The following is a 21,439-nucleotide window of genomic DNA, read 5'->3' as shown; positions in this document are numbered from 1 at the left end:
AAGAGTCTCTGGACAGGCAGGTGGTCACGGCAAGTGACGGCAGAGCCTCCAGGTAGGCTAGCAGGCAGGTAGCAGGTGAGCGCTCCCAGGTGAGCGGACAAGAGTCTCTGGACAGGCAGGTGGTCACGGCAAGTGACGGCAGAGCCTCCAGGTAGGCTAGCGGGCAGGTAGCAGGTGAGCGCTCCCAGGTGAGTGGGCAAGAGTCTCTGGACAGGCAGATGGTCACGGCAAGTGACGGCAGAGCCTCCAGGTAGGCTGGCAGGCAGGTAGCAGGTGAGCGCTACCAGGTGAGCGGGCAAGAGTCTCTGGACAGGTTGGTGGTCACAGCAAGTGACGGCTAAGCCTCCAGGTAGGCTAGCAGGTAGGAAGCAGGTGAGCGCTCCCAGGTGAGCGAGTAAGAGTCTCTGGACAGGCAGGCAGGTATCAGGCAGGTATCTAGCAGGTACTTCCTGGTCCGCAGGCGGACTGATCCATAGACAGACTGGCAGCTGCTGGTAGGCAGACTGTCGGACCACAGGATAGCAAGCAGGTAAGCAGATATCAGGCAGGTATCAAGCAGGAATCTGGCAGGTGACTGGCAGGTAACTGGTAACGGGACCTGAGGGCTGAAGCAGAGTTGAAAGGCTTTGCAACAACATTGCTCGGGCACCACCATTTTGGAGGAGGTGCCTTATACATGGTGAGGTCCTCTGGCCATTGGCCGGGGACTCCTTAGGACGGTGCGCGCGGCCCCTTTAAGAGAGGGGGAACGCGCGCGGGCCCTAAGCACAGAGGCCGGGAAGCAGCGCGCGCTGCCAGCAGAGCGGGAGGAAGACGCCGGGCACGGAGCGGAGAGTTGAGGGGAACGGCGTCCCTGCCTAGCAGGAGGCAGGGACGCCGACGCTACATCTAGCAATTCTCATATTTTTTTTAAGTCTTAAGGCCCACATATACATTAGACTAACTTTGACCAAACCGCCAATATGGACTGGTTCAGCCGAAAGTCTAATGGATATAGGGACACCATACTTTCCCGGACAGATGATTTTAAGGGAGATAAGGATCCAGCTTTTCTGATTTCAGACTGCCGGTCCATTTGTCTGGCAGTGACTCCCTAGCAGAAAATACTAAGACACTCGTGAGAGCGAAAACTGTTGTGTACTGGAGAGTTAGACAAAATAGTTGCTGGCTGAATGGTCAGCCGAAACGTTGTTCTGCCGACAGATATCGAAAGTGTATGAGTGGCTTTAGACTCATTCGATTTCATGTAACGTTTAGATGCTCTCTTTTCCATTTATTTATTTTTTATTTTGCCTTTAAATGCTGATTTTAAACCTATTACTAAGGCTTTTTTTTTAATTATGAACAGCTTGTATTAAACACTTTGCTTACTTCATATATGGACATCTGGTATTAGAGGCATTATGATGACACATTTAGTATAGCTGTTGAAGAGTCCTTCTTTTCAAAGTTTTTTTTAGATCACATTTTAATGTCCCTGTGATCCTTTTTTTTGTGTGTAGTGATGAGATTGTTCCGTGTATATTGGGCACCGAACATCTCTATGGAAACAAATGTGGAAGTCCCTTGAATTTGCAAAGTGATAATTCCAATTCTAAAACAGTGCCTGGGTCTGCAGTATCATTATGTTCTTAACAAATTGTGTTACCCCTGATGAATAGCTACTGAAATGTGATAATTATTTTTACCGTACTTCTAATCAACAATAATAGGATATTGTAGTAGATATGAAAAAGGTGACTGTATAGTAAAGATTACAAAGCAATAATTAAGGCAATGTAACGCCATCAAAACAAAGTGAAATCCATCATTTCTAACCATAGAAGACTCATCCTCTCATCCAAAAATCACAGTATATCCCATTGACCACCGCCCACCAGTATATTGAATACAAATACAGCATTTCAATGTAAGAACATAGGATGAAACATAATGCCGGTAGTGTGTGTAAAGGGAGATACTTTTTGAAACCAGAAGTGGACAACGTATGTTTACCTAGAAACCATAAATTATGTGCTGTACCAGTAAATCTTGAAGTACATACCTACTTCATGATACTTGTTTTTAGAAACATTCTGTGCTAATTGACATTTTATTACATTTGAATAGCTCTTGGAGCTCCATTTACAAAGTTTGTATCCCCATGCCTAGACATAGAGTAAAATGATTTAATTTTTGTCACCTTCAGTCACCACTAAGATATTTGGACTATATTTTATATTATTTTATGATCCATCTCAATGTTTAAAGAGAGACTGTCACCACATTTGACCTATCTAAACTATTAATATGGGCATACAAGTTATAGACTGCTGAGGAAAGTGATGCCTGTATGTCTCATATCAGATATCTTGTTGTTGATAACTTTATCTAAATTACCTCTTCCAGGCTATGGGGAGGATGTTGCCCTGAAGATAATTCTGCCTCCGCACTTAATTATCCTATGTATCGCCTCCCACATTGTCACTCTGTCCCTGTGATGTTGAGTGCTTGTCCAGAAATCTAGCACCTGCGCATTCCATCTCTCGATGCTCCTCTTCAGTGTTCCACCCTGCTATGGGCATAGGCTTCCAATTGCTTCTGCGCAGGTGCCAGAGAGTCACTGGTACTGCTGCTCCCAGTGTTCTCTGGCACGCAGAAAGCTTGCGCTACACAAGCACCAGTGACTCGCCGATGCCTGAGCAGAAACAATGTGAAACCTATGCCCACAGAAGGGCTGAACAATGAAGAGGAGTGCCGGGAGATGGAATGCGCAGGCACGAGTACCCGATGTCACAGGGACAGAGCGACAATGTGGGAGGCGATACATAGGAAAATAAAGTGCAGAGGCAGAGTTATCTTCAGGTCAACATCCTTCCCATAGCCTGGAAAATGTCATTTACATAAAGTGATAAAAGATAATTTATTAACAACAAGGTATCTGATATGAGGCATACAGGGATGACTTTTTTCAGCAGTCTATCACCTCTATGCCCATATTAATAGGTTGGAAATCTCAAATGAGGAGACAGATTCCCCCCACAGTGCTGCTGTAATAATTGCTGAAAAAGACACAAACCACTATCGCTAAGCCAGAAATTTGGGCTCTCGCCAGATATGTGGTGAAAAAGAGAACAATATGAATGGGTCATGGTTATAACAAAAGTTTGATTCACTGTTTTTTGCCAATGCAAAAGAGCAACACTCACAGAAAAGTCTCGGAAAACCCCTTAAATGATTTTAATTACTTTAACAGATACAAAGTCACCAGCATTGCAACTTGCATATATTTTAAAATCACACAGCAACACATTGTAACAGCAAAAATACTTTGAAGGAATTTATGATATTCCAAAATTCAAGCTATCTGGAGGTTTGGGGAATTTTTTCTAGGTGCCTCCTCTGATCAGAGAAGACTTGCAATAGACTGCATCTTAGTGTCCATCTTTGTGTGGTGCTTTGCACTATTTTTTTTGTAGCACTTGGGTGTAGAAAATAATTATCCAAACTGAAGAAATCTCCTCCAATGTATTCAGTAACAATATGTTTCCATAAAGTCTCTATTTCCACTACGGACACAGAATACCATGAATGAGCATTTTTTGCTATTCTGGAAGTGTTCCGAGGAGAACATGGACATAGATAAAATGTCTTGTAATTTAGGATTTATGTTTGAAGATATGAATCAATTTGATTTCATTAGAAGTTTGTTTTTGAAGTGTACTTTAGAGAGGATTTGTAATGTTAAATATCTTGTTACAAAAGGCCCTGATGAAATTCAATGTCTGAATGCTCTGCATTTGGGGAATTGTATCACCTCATTATTTGTCATAAGTGTGATGTGGGAAAAGCTTAAATACAGTGGCGTAACTAGAATCCAATGGGCCCCAATGCAAAATTTAGATCGGGTCCCCCCATCCTGGTATATACATATGTCCTCCAACCTAGTATATATATCCTCCATCCTGATATATATGTCCCTTGTCCTGCCTGGGCCCCATCCTGGTATATATATCCCCCATCCTGGTTTATATGTCCCTCATCCTGGGCCCCATCCTGATATATATATCCACCATCCTGGTATATGTCCCTTATCCTGGGCCCATATCCTGGTATATATATCCTCCATCCTGGTTTATATGTCACTTATCCTGGGCTCCATCCTTGTATATTTATCCCACATCCCAGTATATATTTCCCCCACCCTGGTATAAGTCCCTTATCCTGGGCCCCATCCTGATATATATAAATAATACTAATAATAATAATATAATGATCATAATTTTTATTTATATAGCACCAACATATTCTGCAACACTTTACAATTAAGCATGGACATGTACAGACAATAAATTCAATACACGGTAAGACAGTTTAAACAGTTACATTAGGAGTGAGGTCACTGCTCGCAAGCTTACAATCTGCAAGGGAATAGGGGGACACAATAGGTGAAAAGTGCTTGTTATTTCAGGTCTAGCAATTATAATAGGGATTTTCATATAAGGCTGCATGATCAGGTCATCAGCCCGTATGTTTAAGTGCAATAATCAAGTATCGAGTGCAGTTATCGTGTGCATGGAGGGTGTGGAGACAGATGAATAGTAGGGAACAAATTCTGAACAATATTTAGAAGGAGGGAACAGGGGAAAGTTAGTTTACTGAGATGAGGTGGTAGGCTTGTTTAATGAGATAGGTTTTTAAAGCACGCTTGAAGTCATGGGGGCTAGGTATCAGTCGGATCGTTTGGGGTAGTGCATTCCAGAGAACTGGCGCAGCACGAGAGAAGTCTTGGATACGGAGGTACGAGGTTTGGATTATGGGGGATGTTAGTCTTAGGTCATTTGTAGAACGGAGGGCACGTGTAGGGCGATAGACAGAGATGAGAGAGGAGATATAAGGCGGTGCAGAACTGTGGAGAGCTTTGTGGGTGAGAGCGATGAGTTTATATTGTATTCTGTACCAAATGGGTAACCAGTGTAATGACTGGCACAAGATGGAGGCATTGGTGAAGCGGCTGGACAAAAATACGACCCTGGCTGCTGCATTCAGGACGGATTGAAGAGGAGAAAGTTTGGTAAGAGGGAGACCAATCAGAAGAGAGTTGCAGTAGTCCAGACGAGAGTGAATAAGAGCGACAGTAAAAGTTTTAGCAGTTTCGAAGGTGAGAAAAGGTCAGATTCTGGAGATGTTTTTAAGATGCAGGTGACAAGAGCGGGTGAGTGATCAGATATAGGGAGTAAATGCATAGAAAAAAAACAATTATACTCACCTTCCCTCCACTCCTCCGCAGCGTGGCGTTCTCTTCTGCTGGCGTTGGCAGACTGCTCACCTGCACAGGCCTGGTCGCGGTTACGACCACTGCGACCGCGGTCGTTGCGCCGTTGCTTAAAGGATTTACTCCATGGTTAAATATTACATTTTTGGGTAAGAGCTGTAAACAAGTTTAATTTTATTGGGATAATTTTTGTTATGGCTACCCTAGTATTTTTTTCAATTCCCTTTCAGAAAGATCACTTAACATGCCAAGAATCATTGGTCTCATACACTCAATACCATTGTCCAAATCTCCTTAAACACAGGTAGCTTAGTAGAATCTACTTCTTTTTACCAGCATTGAATACAAAGCAAAACTACTGGAAATATAAACAGAATGTAACCACATTTATTAATTTCACTGGCAATGTTTCAAAATTGATTCAATTTGAATTTATTAATTCTTTGTGGAATTTAACAAAGATTTTAGAAAAGCAATGTAAATATAGTTTCAAAGTATTTTGCAATGTTTACATATATTTAATATATATTTTTATATATTAAATAAAATTCAAACCGCAGTATCTATTCTAACTCTACCTGTGCTGCCTTTTATATTTAGATTAAAAAACATTCTTACATTTCTATATATTCAGTCTTTGTTAAGGACGAATTCCCAGAATACTCATGCATCCTGTGGTGTCTCTGACCAATACTTGGCTTTTGGTTATGCATAGAAAATGAGAATAAAATGTCTTGCCCTTTTGTAATGAATCATTATAATGTGTATTGTTTAGGCACCAACTCTGTAGTGAATCAATATAATGTTTCCTTTGAGGGCAAAACTGGACTGTAACTGTGACATTTATTTCTCTGTGCTTATATTAAGAGTGGGTCTGTGAAACATCCTTTTCTAGTATATAACATAAACAAGTTAAAGTGCTTTCACTATGGATTATTTCAATATTTTTCTTCTCTAGGTTCATGAATACTGGCTAAAGGCTAGGTCTCATTTTCTGAAAACTTGGCGTATTGCTACATAGCACAAGGATCACCCATAAGAATATAGAACCCATAAACCACCTACCCCACTAAGGCTCTTTCCCTTAGTATATATGTTGCAGTTACCTGATAATCTTCTTTTTTTTCACTACTGGTTTATTAAGCTGTACTTCATGACAGATCTCCCCTAGCTTTACTGCACACAAGCTCCCCGTCCATAAATATCCTTGTGAGCACGTGATAGACAGTTTATAAACAGCAGCCAATCAGAGGAGGCAGTACTGCAGGGGAGAAGCAACCTTGACCAATGTTAAAAGAGGAGGTGGGTCTCAGACTACCCAAGTTACTGTAGGCAAACTGTGGTCACAGATCATAACTCTGATTTAATAGAGTTGAGCTAAGAAGCAACTAAAGAACAAGCACAGCAGAATATGATAATAATTATCCATAGGTTTATATAGGTATTGACCAGACAGGTAATGTTAAAACCATTGATTATCTCATTAAAATTGTACCTATTACATGGAGGATCTATCAGGCAGCACAAAAGTTGATGTGGAAAAGTAGAAAGGACAAATGAAAGACCTTAAGAAGCAGGATGTCCATTGTGTCTATTGTTTCATGCTAATTCAAAATTAATAAAAGGAGAACAATTTGTAAAACAGCAACATGGTCGTGGGCACCAAAGGATCATTGATGCTTATTCCCCACTTACAAAATGTAAAAGATCTGCTGCTAATGTCTGCTAAGGTCTTGTGGAGTTCATGCTTTGATAAGTATATACAGTACTTCTAATCTAATATATGGAAACATATCCAATTTAATGTTGTGGCACAATAGTTTTTTTAATTTTCATGGATACTTAGTATAATATTCTGTAGAGCTAGCCACAAAGGTTTTTAACATATGCAGTCGTATAGGGTGTATAATCTGCTGTAACTAATAAGAGAGCCTCAGTTGAGTAAACACTAACACCAATCAGCTGGTACCATGAATCTTAAAGCATTTGTCTGGTTTTAAATTTTTATGGTCTAATTCATCACGGTATGTACTGTATTTTTCAGACTATAAGATGCACCTTACCATAAGACACACCCCATGTTTAGACAGCAGAAAATAGGAAAAACATTTTTCCTATTGATTAAAACTTCCCTGGTGGTGTAAAGTAGAGTCGTCATTATCACTAATTTTAATGCACTAGGGTAGAATAGGGAGGTAATAAATATATTGTTAGTGTCTCTCTTCAGTGTTATACACACAACACACATATTCATACACACATACAGGTGCTTCTCACTAAATTAGAATATTATCAAAAAGTTAATTTATTTCAGTTCTTCAATACAAAAAGTGAAACTCATATTATATAGAGTCATTACAGAGTGATCTATTTCAAGTGATTATTTCTGTTAATGTTGATGATTATGGCTTACAGCAAATGAAAACACAAAAGTCATTATCTCAGTAAATTAGAATACTTTATAACAACAGCTTGAAAAATGTTTTTAAAATCCGAAATGTTGGCCTACTGAAATGTATGTTCAGTAAATGCACTCAATACTTGGTCGGGGCTCCTTTTGCATCAATTACTGCATCAATGGCATGGAAGCGATCAGCCTGTGGCACTGCTGAGGTGTTATGGAAGCCCAGGTTGCTTTGATAACAGCTTTTAGCTTGTCTGCATTGTTGGGTCTGGTGTCTCATCTTCCTCTTGACAATATCCCATAGATTCTCTATGGGGTTAAGGTCAGGCGAGTTTGCTGGCCAATCAAGCACAGGGATACTGTTGTTTTTAAACCAGGTATTGGTACTTTTGGCAGTGTGGACAGGTACCAAGCACTGCTGGAGAATGAAATTTCCATCTCCAAAAAGCTTGTTGGCAGAGTGAAGCTAGAAGTGCTCTAAAATTTCCCGATAGACGGCTGCGCTGACTTTGGTCTTGATAAAACACAGTGGACCTACACCAGCAGATGACATGGCTCCCCAAACCATCACTGATTGTGGAAACTTCACACTAGACCTCAAGCAGCTTGGATTGTGTGCCTCTCCACTCTTCCTCCAGACTCTGGGACCTTGATTTCCAAATGAAAATTGGAACTCTGGGACCTTGTGGAGTGTGTCAATGACTGCCTTCTGGACATCTGTCAAGTCAGCAGTCTTCCCCATGATTGTGGAGCCTACTGAAACAGTAACAATAAAGTTGTGACGATCTTGAGACACCTCACTGATTTTACCCATCATGAGATGTTTATTGTGTGATACCTTGGTAATGAGACACCATTTTATAAACCATCAGTTGAACCAGCTGATATTATTTTTCACTAAGTAGCAGGATTGCTTCCTACTAACTGATAGATTTCAGCTGATGTCATGACTTTCCATGGCTTTTTGTAACTCTCTTTCTTCATGTGTTCAAAATCTTTTCCCTGTGTCATTTCTCATTATTAGACATAACTTAATTTATGGACATCTATGGTTCGATTTTTTTTGCCTGTGTAAATTGGATGGTTGTTACAAACATCTGGGAGAATTTCATGTCAACAGCACCTTTAGAAATATAATATATATATTTACTTAGAAAATTGGTGACATGTTCAATGCTTCTTTCACCCGCTGTAAAGGTACATAGCTCTGCTACATATGCACATATAGACAAACATAGCTCTGCTACATGCACCTATAGAGACACACACAGCTCTGCTACATGCACATTTACAGACACACAGTTCTAGTGCATGCACACTACATGCACATATAGAAACACAGCTCTGCTACATTATCATTTACGTACACGAACACGGCATATTACCACATCTTGCAGTTCCTGATCAGGATCTGAATGGAGGCTGACTGAACTGAGCAGCTAGCTGAAGGAACTTTGACCTGATTAACTGAAGGAACTTTCAGGTTATGTGGTCAGTCACATGACCTGAAAATTTCTTGAGCTAATCAGGTGGTAGGTCCTTTAGCTGCTCAGCTCGTGCAGCCTCCGTTTAGGTCCCGGTAAGCCTCCAGTCCTGCTATGCACCGATCACATAGATCATTATGGGGCAGGAGGAGAGAGAGCAGTTCTCTCTGTGATCGGAAAGGACATGGAATTTGCGTTCTCCTCCGTCACATGAAGCTGCCTCCGGCTTTATTTATTGCCTCTGCACACTTTTTAGCAAGAGTTTTTCTTGTTAAATAGTGCATCTTATAGGCCAAAAAATATGGTAAGTACTATTTGAGCACTGTATGATATTTACTGGTGTGCAATGTCTACTTCAGCATGATACATAATATAATCTTTACAGCGTTTGGCAATGGCGGCACTGTGCAGCAATCTTATTTAAACAATTTTATGGAAATATTTGCCAGATATATAACACTGCAATTTGTCACCATAATGTATGGCGATGAAAATTAGGCAGTATATGGTATGGTAATTTATACAAAGTATAACAGTACACTATATGGATCACAACATCATGAGAAGGTAGCACACAAGGTATCCTCCCACATAGTAGTGGCCTTAACTGCGTGTTATATCGTAATATGCTGTGGAACTTAACATGCAAATCTGGAGTTACATCACTTATAATGATGACTATCCCCTAGATTTGTGCATGAGTTCACAAAACTTCTTCTTCGGTATGAATTTAAGGTATGAGAACTATTGCCCACATATGTTTTAGGTATGTTGATAGAGAATAGAAATGATGCCAGGTTTATGAGACTTCAGATCTCCTCATTGTAGGTCTTTCTGCAAGGAAGGAATATTTACTACTATTTGCTATAGTATTAGTCATATAATGGTATGGCTTATATGGAAAAAGCACGAAATAAACACGAAATACTGTGCATGACAAAAATGACTTGTTTCTATAGTTCTTTACGTTGCAAGAGAAAGTAACTTCAGCTTACCTGATTGGAGCAGACTCATCCCCTTTCTCTAACCAGTCCTGAGGAGGAGTAATGTACATGCACCATAAACCCCAGTTATATCCATGTGCAGCATTAGCATATTGCTGCACTTCAAAAGTGTTGTATTTGATATTATCGATTGCTGGTAAAATTATTCGTCTTCTGTCTTCTTTGATCCTTGTGATAACAGGTTCTGCCCTACATATAGAAAGTGAGAAAGATTCTGTTAGCAACTGGTTTTATTACATAAAATGGTATCTTCTGCATTCTATTATGTTAAAAAAAAAACTTATTTATTTTCAGAACAGCAGTATAATGTTAATTCAGTATCAGCAAACTGGATGTTGTGACTTAATAAATAAAGAAAGACAATAATAAAACCATTTGTGAGATAACTTGTCCACAGTTACAATGTCAAGACATAGAATGGCAAACACAATGACCTGATGTAGGACGGTTCCAGAATGGCAGCAGCACTATAATATTAAAGGGAGCCAGAAGTGTGTGTGCATAACTTTTTTAATTTTTCCATCCACATACTGTAGACGTATGAGGGCTTGTTTTTTTGCAGGACAAGTTGTACTTTTGAGTGACACCATTCATTTTTGCCAAATAGTGTAGTGGAAAATTGGAAAAAAAAATACAAGTGCTGTGAAATTACGAAAAAAACTATAATTCAGACATAGTTTTTTGGGAATTGTTTTTATAGTGTTCATTGTGTGGTAAAAATGATCTTGTAATATGATTATTCTCATCAGTATGATTATGGTGATTTCAAACTCGCCCAGATGTTTTATTACTTTAGTAGTGAAAAAAAATCTGAGATTTGTAAAAAGAAAAAAAAATAATTTCCGATTGTGTCACCATTTTCCAAGACTGTAATAGTTTCATTTTTCAGTAAATAGAGCTATGTGAGGACTTATTTTTTGCAAGGCAATATTTTTATTGATACTGTTTTGGGAGAGATATGAAATTTTGATTGCTTCTTACAGTATTTTTTGTTGGTTACAGTATTTACCAGCCGGGTTAATTACTTTTATATTTTGATAAATCAAACTTTTATTGATAAGGCAATACCACATTTGTGCATTTTTATTTTTTTTTATTATCAGAATTTTTAATAGGGGAAAAGGGAGTTCATTTGTCCTTATGTTTTTTTTTACTTTTTTTCCTTACTTTTCACTGTACTTGTTTGCCACCATAGGGTACTTTAAAAGCTATGATTATCTGATCACGTGTGCTTTATGTAGCAATACCACAGTACTGCTTCATATAGTTAAAATCTTGGTCTTGTTTACTGGCCCCATGCTGTCATAGCAACCCATTGGCACCCCACAACCGGGTCACAGGCGCACTGCTAATGCCGGTGTCTGTGTTTGACAGCGGCAATCAACAAGTTATCAGTTGCAGGCGGAGCTCTGTTCTACCTATGGTTATTTGGTCAGTAGTTTACATCAGTATTTGTAAGTCAGAATCAGGAGAGGATGAAACATGCAGAAGTGGTGACGTGTTTCTATTATACTTTTCCTCTGAGTGTTCCATTTTCTGATTTGGCTTACAAATTTCAATGTAAAATACTGACCAAATACTGAACGTATGAACGTGGCATTAGAGGCAGGTCATGCTGTGTGTCACCGCCATTATCTACCTGGCGCGCCTGAGCCATACACCCGCTACACCATACATGTAAGGTAAGGTTAATAACAAAGAGCACAGACAGACTTTTCATGCTTTTAAAATTAAAAACAAGTGTCAAAAAACTATCCCTCTTAGACTTTTGTGATTAGGTACACCATTCTGTCATTGCCTGTAAGTCCATGAGAATGACTGAAATCTCCTGCACAGACAACTCCTGCAACAGGCTAACTCCAAATTCACCAGCCCAGATCTGTGGTTTACACTGAACCTGATTGACCATACATTCAATAAATGATAAAACCTGGAGATCTGAACTGAGATATAAGTTGATGTGCATGCAAAATGTAGATGCATGTTCACATCAGGCCATTGAACAGAGAGAAACCAAAGACAAGAAAAAATACCCAAATAGCTGAAAGTAAATGTATAGATCGCACAGTGCAAAAATAATAAAAAATAATAAAGGGTATTTAGTTAACATAATTTTGATCAAAATAATGTATAAGCTATCCTGCCACTTCACGGCAACCCTTATGGGACAGTCCTAACTCTAGTATTAAAAACCTTACCATTTGTCAAGTGACATACATATGGACAAGGGCAGAGAGACTGGATCTCTAGTGTAAGCGTAAAACCGAGGCAGAATGAGCATCTCAACCCAGACAAAGGGCGGCCACACCCTTTTATATGCACTAAAGCATACTGACTGCAAAGAAAAAACCTGGAGGTCTGAACTGAGACATAAGTTGATGTGCATGTTCACACCAGGCCATTGAACAGAGAGAAAGCAAAGACAAGAAAAAATACCCAAATAGCTGAAAGTAAATGTATAGATCAATAATGATGCATGTAGAGTCCTGGATTTGATGACAAGCATCCATACTTGTAGCTGTGACACTGTGTCTGTGTGTGTTCTTGTAAGGAGATGGGGGCTGAGGCAGGAAGAGGCCTTCCAGACCCTAAAGCTCGCATTGATGAATTTTCCTATCTTGGCCTATGCTGACTTCTCTCAAACATTTGTGTTATACATGGTCGTGAATCTCTACTGTCTGGGAACTGTGCTGGCCCAAATCCAAGAAGGACGAGAGTGGGTGATTGTCTATGCCAGTCAATCTCTATGGGATGCGGAGAGGAATCCTGAAAACTACAGCTCATTCAAATTGGAATTGTTAGCCATGCGCCATGACTGAGAAGTTTGCGAAGTATTTGTTGGGAGTCAGAAGTTCACATGCAGATTAATTATAACCCACTTGCTCAAATAGAAAGTGCGAAATTAGGAGCATTGGAACAATGGTTGGTCACAAGGATGTCCAAGTAATAGTATAAGTTAGCCTATAGGGCGAAGGCTGAAAATGCCCACGCAGACGTACTATCCAGAGTACCATGAGTGTCCAGGATGTGGAAGAAAAGTTGGAGGGGGATGAGTCCTCAGATTTCAGATGCTTTGTGACCACTTTCGTGGCCCCTCAAGAATCGGGAACACTGACAAAATCAAGTGGTGGGACGCCCAAGAGATGAATTGGTACAACTGCAACAGTCAGACACAGAGCTATCAAAGTTCCAAAAGTGGGTGACCTTAGGCCAGAAACCCAGCACAGAAGAGAGGGCAGCCTTGTCCATTGGTGCCTTACAGACACTAGGGCAAAAAGCTTTGTATGAAGAGTGGCCTATTATACAGGTAAATACAGTTACCCAGAGAGTTTGAGACTATGTGGCTAGTAGTGATTCCAGAGAGAATGGTGCCGAGTATTACGAAAGAAGCCCATGAGCGCACTTTGCAACGGAAAGGATCTTTCAATGGCTGCAACGGCTCATGTATTGGCCACAACTACATTGGGTGGTGGAAGAAGTTTGTCGAAAATGAAGGCAGTGTGAGTTGGCCAAGCCTTCAAAACAGAGGGCACCTACTGAGGTGATAAGGACTTCTGAGCCACTTGAAGTGTTGATGGTGGACTAACTCATGATCAGACTGTCCATTAATGGCTGTGAATATTGCCTGACTATGACAGACCACTTCAGGAAGTTTGCAGTCTTGACCCTGACCCAGGATCAGACGGCCGAGTTGGTGGCCCGAGTTTTCTGTTGAGACTTCATCTGAGTATATGGGTGCCCAAAGAGGATCTACTCCCATCAAGAGGCATGCTTCCAGGGGAGACACATGGAAGAACTGCACTGACTCCACGGCATCCAAAGTCCAGAACAAAGCCCCTTGGGGTGTGTGAATGTTTCAGCAGAACATTGTTAAAGATTCTGAGGAGATTGGAAGACAATCAGAAAATGAAATGGCCTGAATTCATTGCGGAGTAAGTGTGGGTATACAACAACCGAACTCATGCTACAATGGGGTACATGCCCTATACATTGCTGTTTGGCCATAACGGCTGTGAAATAACTGAGTTAGAATTTGACCCAGAAGAAGATTGCACCAGGATGAGTATACCCACGTGGGTGCGGGAGCACTGGCATTGGTGGTAGATGCTGAAGCGACTCGTTGAACAAATATTCCAGGAGATGAGTCATCCTGAAGTGACCCCAGTGCAGGACGCGCCACTACAACCTGGAGATCGAGTGCCGATAAGAGAAAAGTGCCCCATGGGCAAGTTGGATTACCGATGGGAGGCGGCTCCCCACTGAGTAACGAGGGGAATCCACCCCAAAAATCTGGTGTATGTGGGTGAGAAGATAGGGCACAAGAAAGAGTACTACACTGCAACATGCTCTGTCCCTGTGTGTCTGAATGGAAGAGAGTGATTGAACCCCCAAAAGAGGAAGGCTGCATCAAGGAGGTTTGTAGATGATGAGGATGAATGGTTGGTAGTACATACAGTGCCAAGAGAAGCAACACTACCACCCCAAGCTAATCCAGGGAATAGATCTCAAACTCAACCCGCGAGAGTAGTACCAGAAGGCTGACAGGGAGAAACAAGTCAAGAAGGGCCTCACAAAACTTAGCCAACACTGTGCCCCACCCACAAGGTACGTGGAGGATGACTTCATTTGACAGTACATAATGTAGGAGACACAAGAATGTGCTTGGATACCCAAGGAGCATCTAGAAGCAAAGTGATCTTTCTCGCCCGAGGATTGGCGAGTTTAACCCCTTAAGCCCCGCGGGTGGTTTGCACGTTAATGACCGGGCCAATTTTTACAATTCTGACCACTGTCACTTTATGAGGTAATTACTCTGGAACGCTTCAACGGATCCCCCTGATTCTGTGATTGTTTTTTCGTGACATATTGTACTTCATGATTGTGGAAAAATTTCTTCGATATCACTTGCGTTTATTTGTGAAAAAAACGGAAATTTTTTTTTTCACTTTTTCATTTTTACGAATCAATTTGTGAAGCACCTGGGGGTTCCAAGTGCTCACTATGCATCTAGAAAGGTGCCTTGGGGGGTCTAGTTTCCAAAATGGGGTCACTTGTGGGGGAGCTCCAAAGTTTGGGCACACAGGGGCTCTCCAAACGCAATGTGGTGTCCGCTAACAATTTGAGCCGATTTTCCATTCAATTTATTAGCGGATACCATGTTGCATTTAGAGAGTCCCTGTGTGCCCAAACATTGGAGCTCCCCCACAAGTGACCCCATTTTGGAAACTAGACCCCCCAAGGCACCTATCTAGATGCATAGTGAGCACTTGGAACCCCTAGGTGCTTCACAAATTGATTCGTAAAAATGAAAAAGTGTTTTTTTTTTCACTTTTTCATTTTTACGAATCAATTTGTGAAGCACCTGGGGGTTCCAAGTGCTCACTATGCATCTAGATAGGTGCCTTTGGGGGTCTAGTTTCCAAAATGGGGTCATTTGTGGGGGAGCTCCAATGTTTGGGCACACAGGGACTCTCTAAATGCAACATGGTATCCGCTAATAAATTGAATGGAAAATCGGCTCAAATTGTTAGCGGACATCACATTGCGTTTGGAGAGCCCCTCTGTGCCCAAACTTTGGAGCTCCCCCACAAGTGACCCCATTTTGGAAACTAGACCCCCCAAGGCACCTTTCTAGATGCATACCCCAACATGGCGTCCGCTAACAATTTGAGCCGATTTTCCATTCAATTTGTTAGCGGACACCATGTCGCGTTTGGAGAGCCCGTGATGTGCCTAAACAGTGGAGCTCCCCCACAAGTGTCCCCATTTTGGAAACTATACCCCTCAAGGATTTTATTAAGGTGTATAGTGAACATTTTGAACCCAGAGGTACGGCACAGAATTTGTTTACATTAGGTCATCATATTGAAGAAGTTGTCATTATTCTTGAGCGCAAGTGCTCGCTACTTGAGTTTGCATCGGGTACTCAGGTATGCACCATGTACAGCGTGTGCTCGAGTGACATGCTCGAGTCCCTGCTCCGCATGTTTCACGGTTATTAGACACCCAAAAAAAAACATGCGGGGATCGCTCGTGCATGGCAGGCAATCCCCGTAAAGTTTTTTGGCCGCGAAGCATATGGGGCAGAGACTCAAGCATGTCACTCAAATACCCACGATACTCAATGCATACCAGAGCACCCGATGCAAACTCAAGTAGCGAGCACTTGCTCTCAACACTAGTCGCCATATCGTCATCTTTTTTTCTTACTTTTGAAAAAAATCCCAACCCCAGCCCTAACCCTAGCACAACCCTAGCCCTAGCACAACCCTAGCTTTAGCACAACCCTAGCCCCAGCACAACTCTAGCCCCAGCACAACCCTAGCCCCAGCACAACCCTAGCCCCAGCACAACCCTAGCCCCAAACCCAGCCCTAACCCTAGCCCAATCCTAACCCAAGAGTTTATTTTTGACGCCGTTCCTTGTGCGGTATAAGTGATTAGACGACTTTATTCTTCGGGTCGGTGTGATTACAGCAATGCCAGAATCATATGGGGTTTTTATGACTGACAGCTGTCACACACTAAAAGACGCATTTTTTGTAAAATCTAGTTTTTGCATCGCCATATTTTGAGAGCTATAATTTTTCCAGATATTGGCAGACAGTCATGTGATGGCTCGTTTTTTGCGGGATGACTTGACGTTGTTATTGGTGCCATTTTCAGGCACGTGCAATTTTTTGATCGCTTTCTATTCCGATTTTTGGGAGGCAGAATAAACAAAAACCAACAATTCAGGAATTGTTTTTTTTTTTTTTTTTTATTCTGTTCCGCGTGTGGTAAAATTGATGAGGTAGCTTTATTCTTCGGGTCAGTACGTTTACAGCGGTACCACATTTGTATCATTTTTCTATGTTTTGGCGCTTATACACAATAAAAGCTATTTTATAGAAAAAAATATTTTTTAGCATCGCTTTATTCTGAGAGCTATAACTTTTTTATTTTTCGGCTGATGGAGCTGTATGGCGGCTTGTTTTTTGCGGGACAAGATGATGTTTTCAGCGGTGCCATTTTTATTTATATGCGTCTTTTTGATCGCGTGTTATTCCACTTTTTGTTTGGCGGTTTGGTGATAAAGCATTGTTTTTTGCTTCGTTTTTTTTTTATTTTTTTTACCGTGTTCACTGAAGGGGTTAACTAGTGGGACAGATTTATAGGTCAGGTTGTTCCGGACGCGGCGATACCAAATATGTGTACTTTTATTGTTTTTTTTTTTTTTTTTTTATAATAATATTTATTGATGGGTACATTATATTTTTATTTTTAGTGTATTATTTTTTTAATTTTTTTATAATATTTTTGCACATTTTTTTTTTTTTTCCACTTTCACACAGTTTATACACTTTATTACTTTGTCCCACTCTGGGACTTTCACTTTTTTTTTTCTGATCACCTGCATGGCACAGGAATGAAGCACCATCCCTATGCCATGAAGGCTGTCAGAAGTGCACAGTGTGAAGATTGCTTGGAGATGCACTGCGCATGCCCAAGCAATCTTCCTGCTCTCTGGTGACCCGGATGTTGTCATGACGACATCGGGTCGTCATGGCAACACCCGGGAAGCCTTTGCAGACTGCCCTGGAAGCCGGAAGAGGAGGTGAGTATCGCCGATCACCATCCCTTGCTCCCGCAATGCCGCGATCGACTTCGATCGCAGCATCGCGGGTATTAATGTGCTGGGAGCGGTGCAGGACCGCTCCCTGCACATAGTACCGGGTGTCAGCTGTGACAATCAGCTGACACCCGGCGGCGATCGCGCCCGCACAGCCTGTGTGCGCGCGCGATCGCCATGACGTACTAATACGGGTCTGGCTCTTAAGTCCCAGGGCACAGACGCGTATTAGTACGTCAGATGTTATTAAGGGGTTAAAGAAGGGAGGAATTTAAGGAGTTGAACAAGTGATAAGATTCACACAGTTAATACCTTAGTGCCTAACCAAGAGTCTGCTGATAAAAGTTGATAAGAAAAGAGAAAGCAGAGAGAATTACATTAGTAGAACCTGAAGAGTGAAGTGCATGTTCCCTGAGGGAAGAGATTGGTGGTGATAGCTGTGGTGCAGTTAGGACAGTGAAGGGGAGGAGGCAGTGCCTGGTCCTGTGGCAGGTGCAGCGGAGTTGATTTACCGCTGCCATTACGAATGAGGAACCGTACCACACCCAAGTAAGGAACTGAATAGCCAGACTCGAGTGAGGAACCGAGTAACCAGAACGAATGAGGAACCGAGTGACCAGACCCAAGTGAAGAACCAAGTAGCCAGATCTCAGGCTGAGTGACCAGAATCGGCTTGGAGATCTGAGCCGACTGAGCAGGGCAGGGTCGAGAGAGACGACTAAGCCGAAGAAGAGAGACGTTCCTGTGAGCCATAGCCTCTAGAGTACACGTACAGTACAAAAGGGATTGGAGCCATGCTTCAGGGGAGGAAACAGGCCAGCATGATTGGTGTGCAAAGTAACTTAACGATACAGGACTTGCAGCCTAACGGCGGAGCATCGTAGACTCCCATTAGGACCCGTACGATGGTCCATATTGCTTAGAAGGTGACAGAGAGATGATGATGATGGGCCTGATAGTGCTGTGACGCACTTCAGGTGGAGATGTTAGGTCCAAGACACCACTAACATTAATAGTTGTTTACTTGTAATTACAGAACCAATAGTGTGTTAATAAAATTGTCTTAATCCCAGTATAACCAAAATGTTATATTCGACTGTATAATAATTTACTGTAATACCATTGTTTGCTTCATCCTTTGATATTGTGCCATAGGCATCCCATATAGCAATCAAATAAATATCTATTGGTTAAGTTACTACTGAGACATCCTTCTCTGTGCTGTTGCATCCACGTACAGTTGTGCTCAAAAGTTTAACTACCCCAGCAGAATTTTTCCTTTCTTGGCCTTGTTTCAGAGAATATGAATGATAACAAAAAAAGTTTTTCTCCACTCATGGTTATTGGTTGGATAAAGCCATTTATTGTCAAACTACTGTGTTTTCTCTTTTTAAATCTTAATGACAAACAAAAACATTCAAATGACCCTGATCAAAAGTTCACATACCCCAGTTCTTAATACCGTGTATTGCCCCCTCTAGCATCAATGACAGCTTTAAGTCATTTTTATTAGTTGTGAATGAGGTTCCTAATTTTCTCAGATGGTAAAGCTGCCTATTCTTCTTGGCAAAAAGCCTCCAGTTCCTGTAAATGCCTGGGCTGTCTAGCATGAACTGCACGCTTGAGATCTCCCCAGAGTGGCTCAATGATATTGAGGTCAGGAGACTGAGATGGCCACTCCAGAACCTTCACTTTGTTTTGCTGTAGCCACTGACAGGTCGACTTGGCCTTGTGTTTTGGATCGTTGTCATGTTGGAACGTCCAAGTACGTCCCATGCCCATTATTAGGAAGTGTGTCTCCCATACTGTTTGCCTTTGCAGTGAAGCAATGGCTGCCAAAAATTTGGAGGAACTCCAATGCACCTTGCAAGAAATGTAGATATGTTGATATGGTACATATGGTGGTGATATGGTGGTGGAGGATGATGATGCGGAGAAGGAGGAGGACAAGAGCAAATAGACAAAATCAGGAAGCGTATACAGTGGTGGCCAAAAGTATTGGCACCCCTGCAATTCTGTCAGATAATACTCAGTTTCTTCCTAAAAATGATTGCAATCACAAATTCTTTGGTCTTATTATCTTCATTTAATTTGCTTGCAAGGAAAAAACACAAAAGAGAATGAAGCAAAAATCAAATCATTGATCATTTCACACAAAACTCCAAAAATGGGCCAGACAAAAGTATTGGCACCCTCAGCCTAATACTTGGTTGCACAACCTTTAGCCAAAATAACTGCGAACAACCGCTTCCGGTAACCATCAATGAGTTTCTTACAATGCTCTGCTGGAATTGTAGACCATTCTTCTTGTGCAAACTGCTCCAGGTCCCTGATATTTGAAGGGTGCCTTCTCCAAACTGCCATTTTGAGATCTCTCCACTGGTGTTCTATGGGATTCAGGTCTGGACTCATTGCTGGCCACCTTAGAAGTCTCCAGTGCTTTCTCTCAAACCATTTTATAGTGCTTTTGGAAGTGTGTTTTGGGTCATTGTCCTGCTGGAAGACCCATGACCTCTGAGGGAGACCCAGCTTTCTCACACTGGGCCCTACATTATGCTGCAAAATTTGTTGGTAGTCTTCAGACTTCATAATGCCATGCACACGGTCAAGCAGTCCAGTGCCAGAGGCAGCAAAGCAACCCCAAAACATCAGGGAACCTCTGCCATGTTTGACTGTAGGGACCGTGTTCTTTTCTTTGAATGCCTCTTTTTTTTTCCTGTACACTCTATGTTGATGCTTTTTCCCAAAAAGCTCTACTTTTGTCTCATCTGACCAGAGAACATTCTTACAAAACATTTTAGGCTTTCTCAGGTAAGTTTTGGCAAACTCCAGCCTGGCTTTTTTATGTCTCGGGGTAAGAAGTGGGGTCTTCCTGGGTATCCTACCATACAGTCCCTTTTCATTCAGACGCCGATGGATAGTACGGGTTGACACTGTTGTAGCCTCGGACTGCAGGGCAGCTTGAACTTGTTTGGATGTTAGTCGAGGTTCTTTATCCACCATCCGCACAATCTTGTGTTGAAATCTCTGGTCAATTTTTCTTTTCCGTCCACATCTAGGGAGGTTAGCCACAGTGCCATGGGCTTTAAACTTCTTGATGACACTGCGCACGGAAGACACAGGAACATTCAGGTCTTTGGAGATGGACTTGTAGCGTTGAGATTCCTCATGCTTCCTCACAATTTGGTTTCTCAAGTCCTCAGACAGTTCTTTGGTCTTCTTTCTTTTCTCCATGCTCAACGTGGTACACACAAGGACACAGGACAGAGGTTGAGTCAACTTTAATCCATGTTAACTGGCTGCAAGTGTGATTTAGTTATTGCCAACACCTGTTAGGTGCCACAGGTAAGTTACAGGTGCTGTTAATTACACGAATTAGAGAAGCATCACGTGATTTTTCAAACAGTGCCAATACTTTTGTCCACCCCCTTTTTTAGGTTTGGTGTGGAATTATATCCAATTTGGCTTTAGGACAATTCTTTTCGTGTTTTTTCATTGAAGACAAATTAAATGAAGATAATAATACCAAAGAATTTGTGATTACAATCATTTTCAGGAAGAAACTGAGTATTATCTGACAGAATTGGAGGGGTGCCAATACTTTTGGCCACCACTGTATGTGGGTGTGAAAAGGTACATGGGAATACACCTCCCAATAAAAGACACTGTTTTTTAGTTTATG

The 21,439-nt window shown here is 41.5% G+C and overlaps 1 protein-coding gene across 1 annotated transcript in view; it reads right to left on the bottom strand.

The window, feature by feature from the left end:
- Positions 1–21,439, bottom strand: part of GALNT9 (polypeptide N-acetylgalactosaminyltransferase 9) — a 746,930-nt gene that overhangs the window by 388,553 nt on the left and 336,938 nt on the right. The window contains exon 5 of the mRNA XM_073676039.1: positions 10,138–10,335. Within this exon, the coding sequence (XP_073532140.1) occupies positions 10,138–10,335 (198 nt within the window). The remainder of the gene's footprint in view (positions 1–10,137; positions 10,336–21,439) is intronic.

The sequence above is a fragment of the Phyllobates terribilis genome, unplaced genomic scaffold (genome assembly GCF_046119375.1).
Source record: "Phyllobates terribilis strain yellow unplaced genomic scaffold, ASM4611937v1 Scaffold_1__5_contigs__length_1240528914, whole genome shotgun sequence".
Taxonomy (NCBI): Eukaryota; Metazoa; Chordata; class Amphibia; order Anura; family Dendrobatidae; genus Phyllobates; species Phyllobates terribilis.
This window is presented reverse-complemented; position numbering and strand designations above follow the sequence as displayed.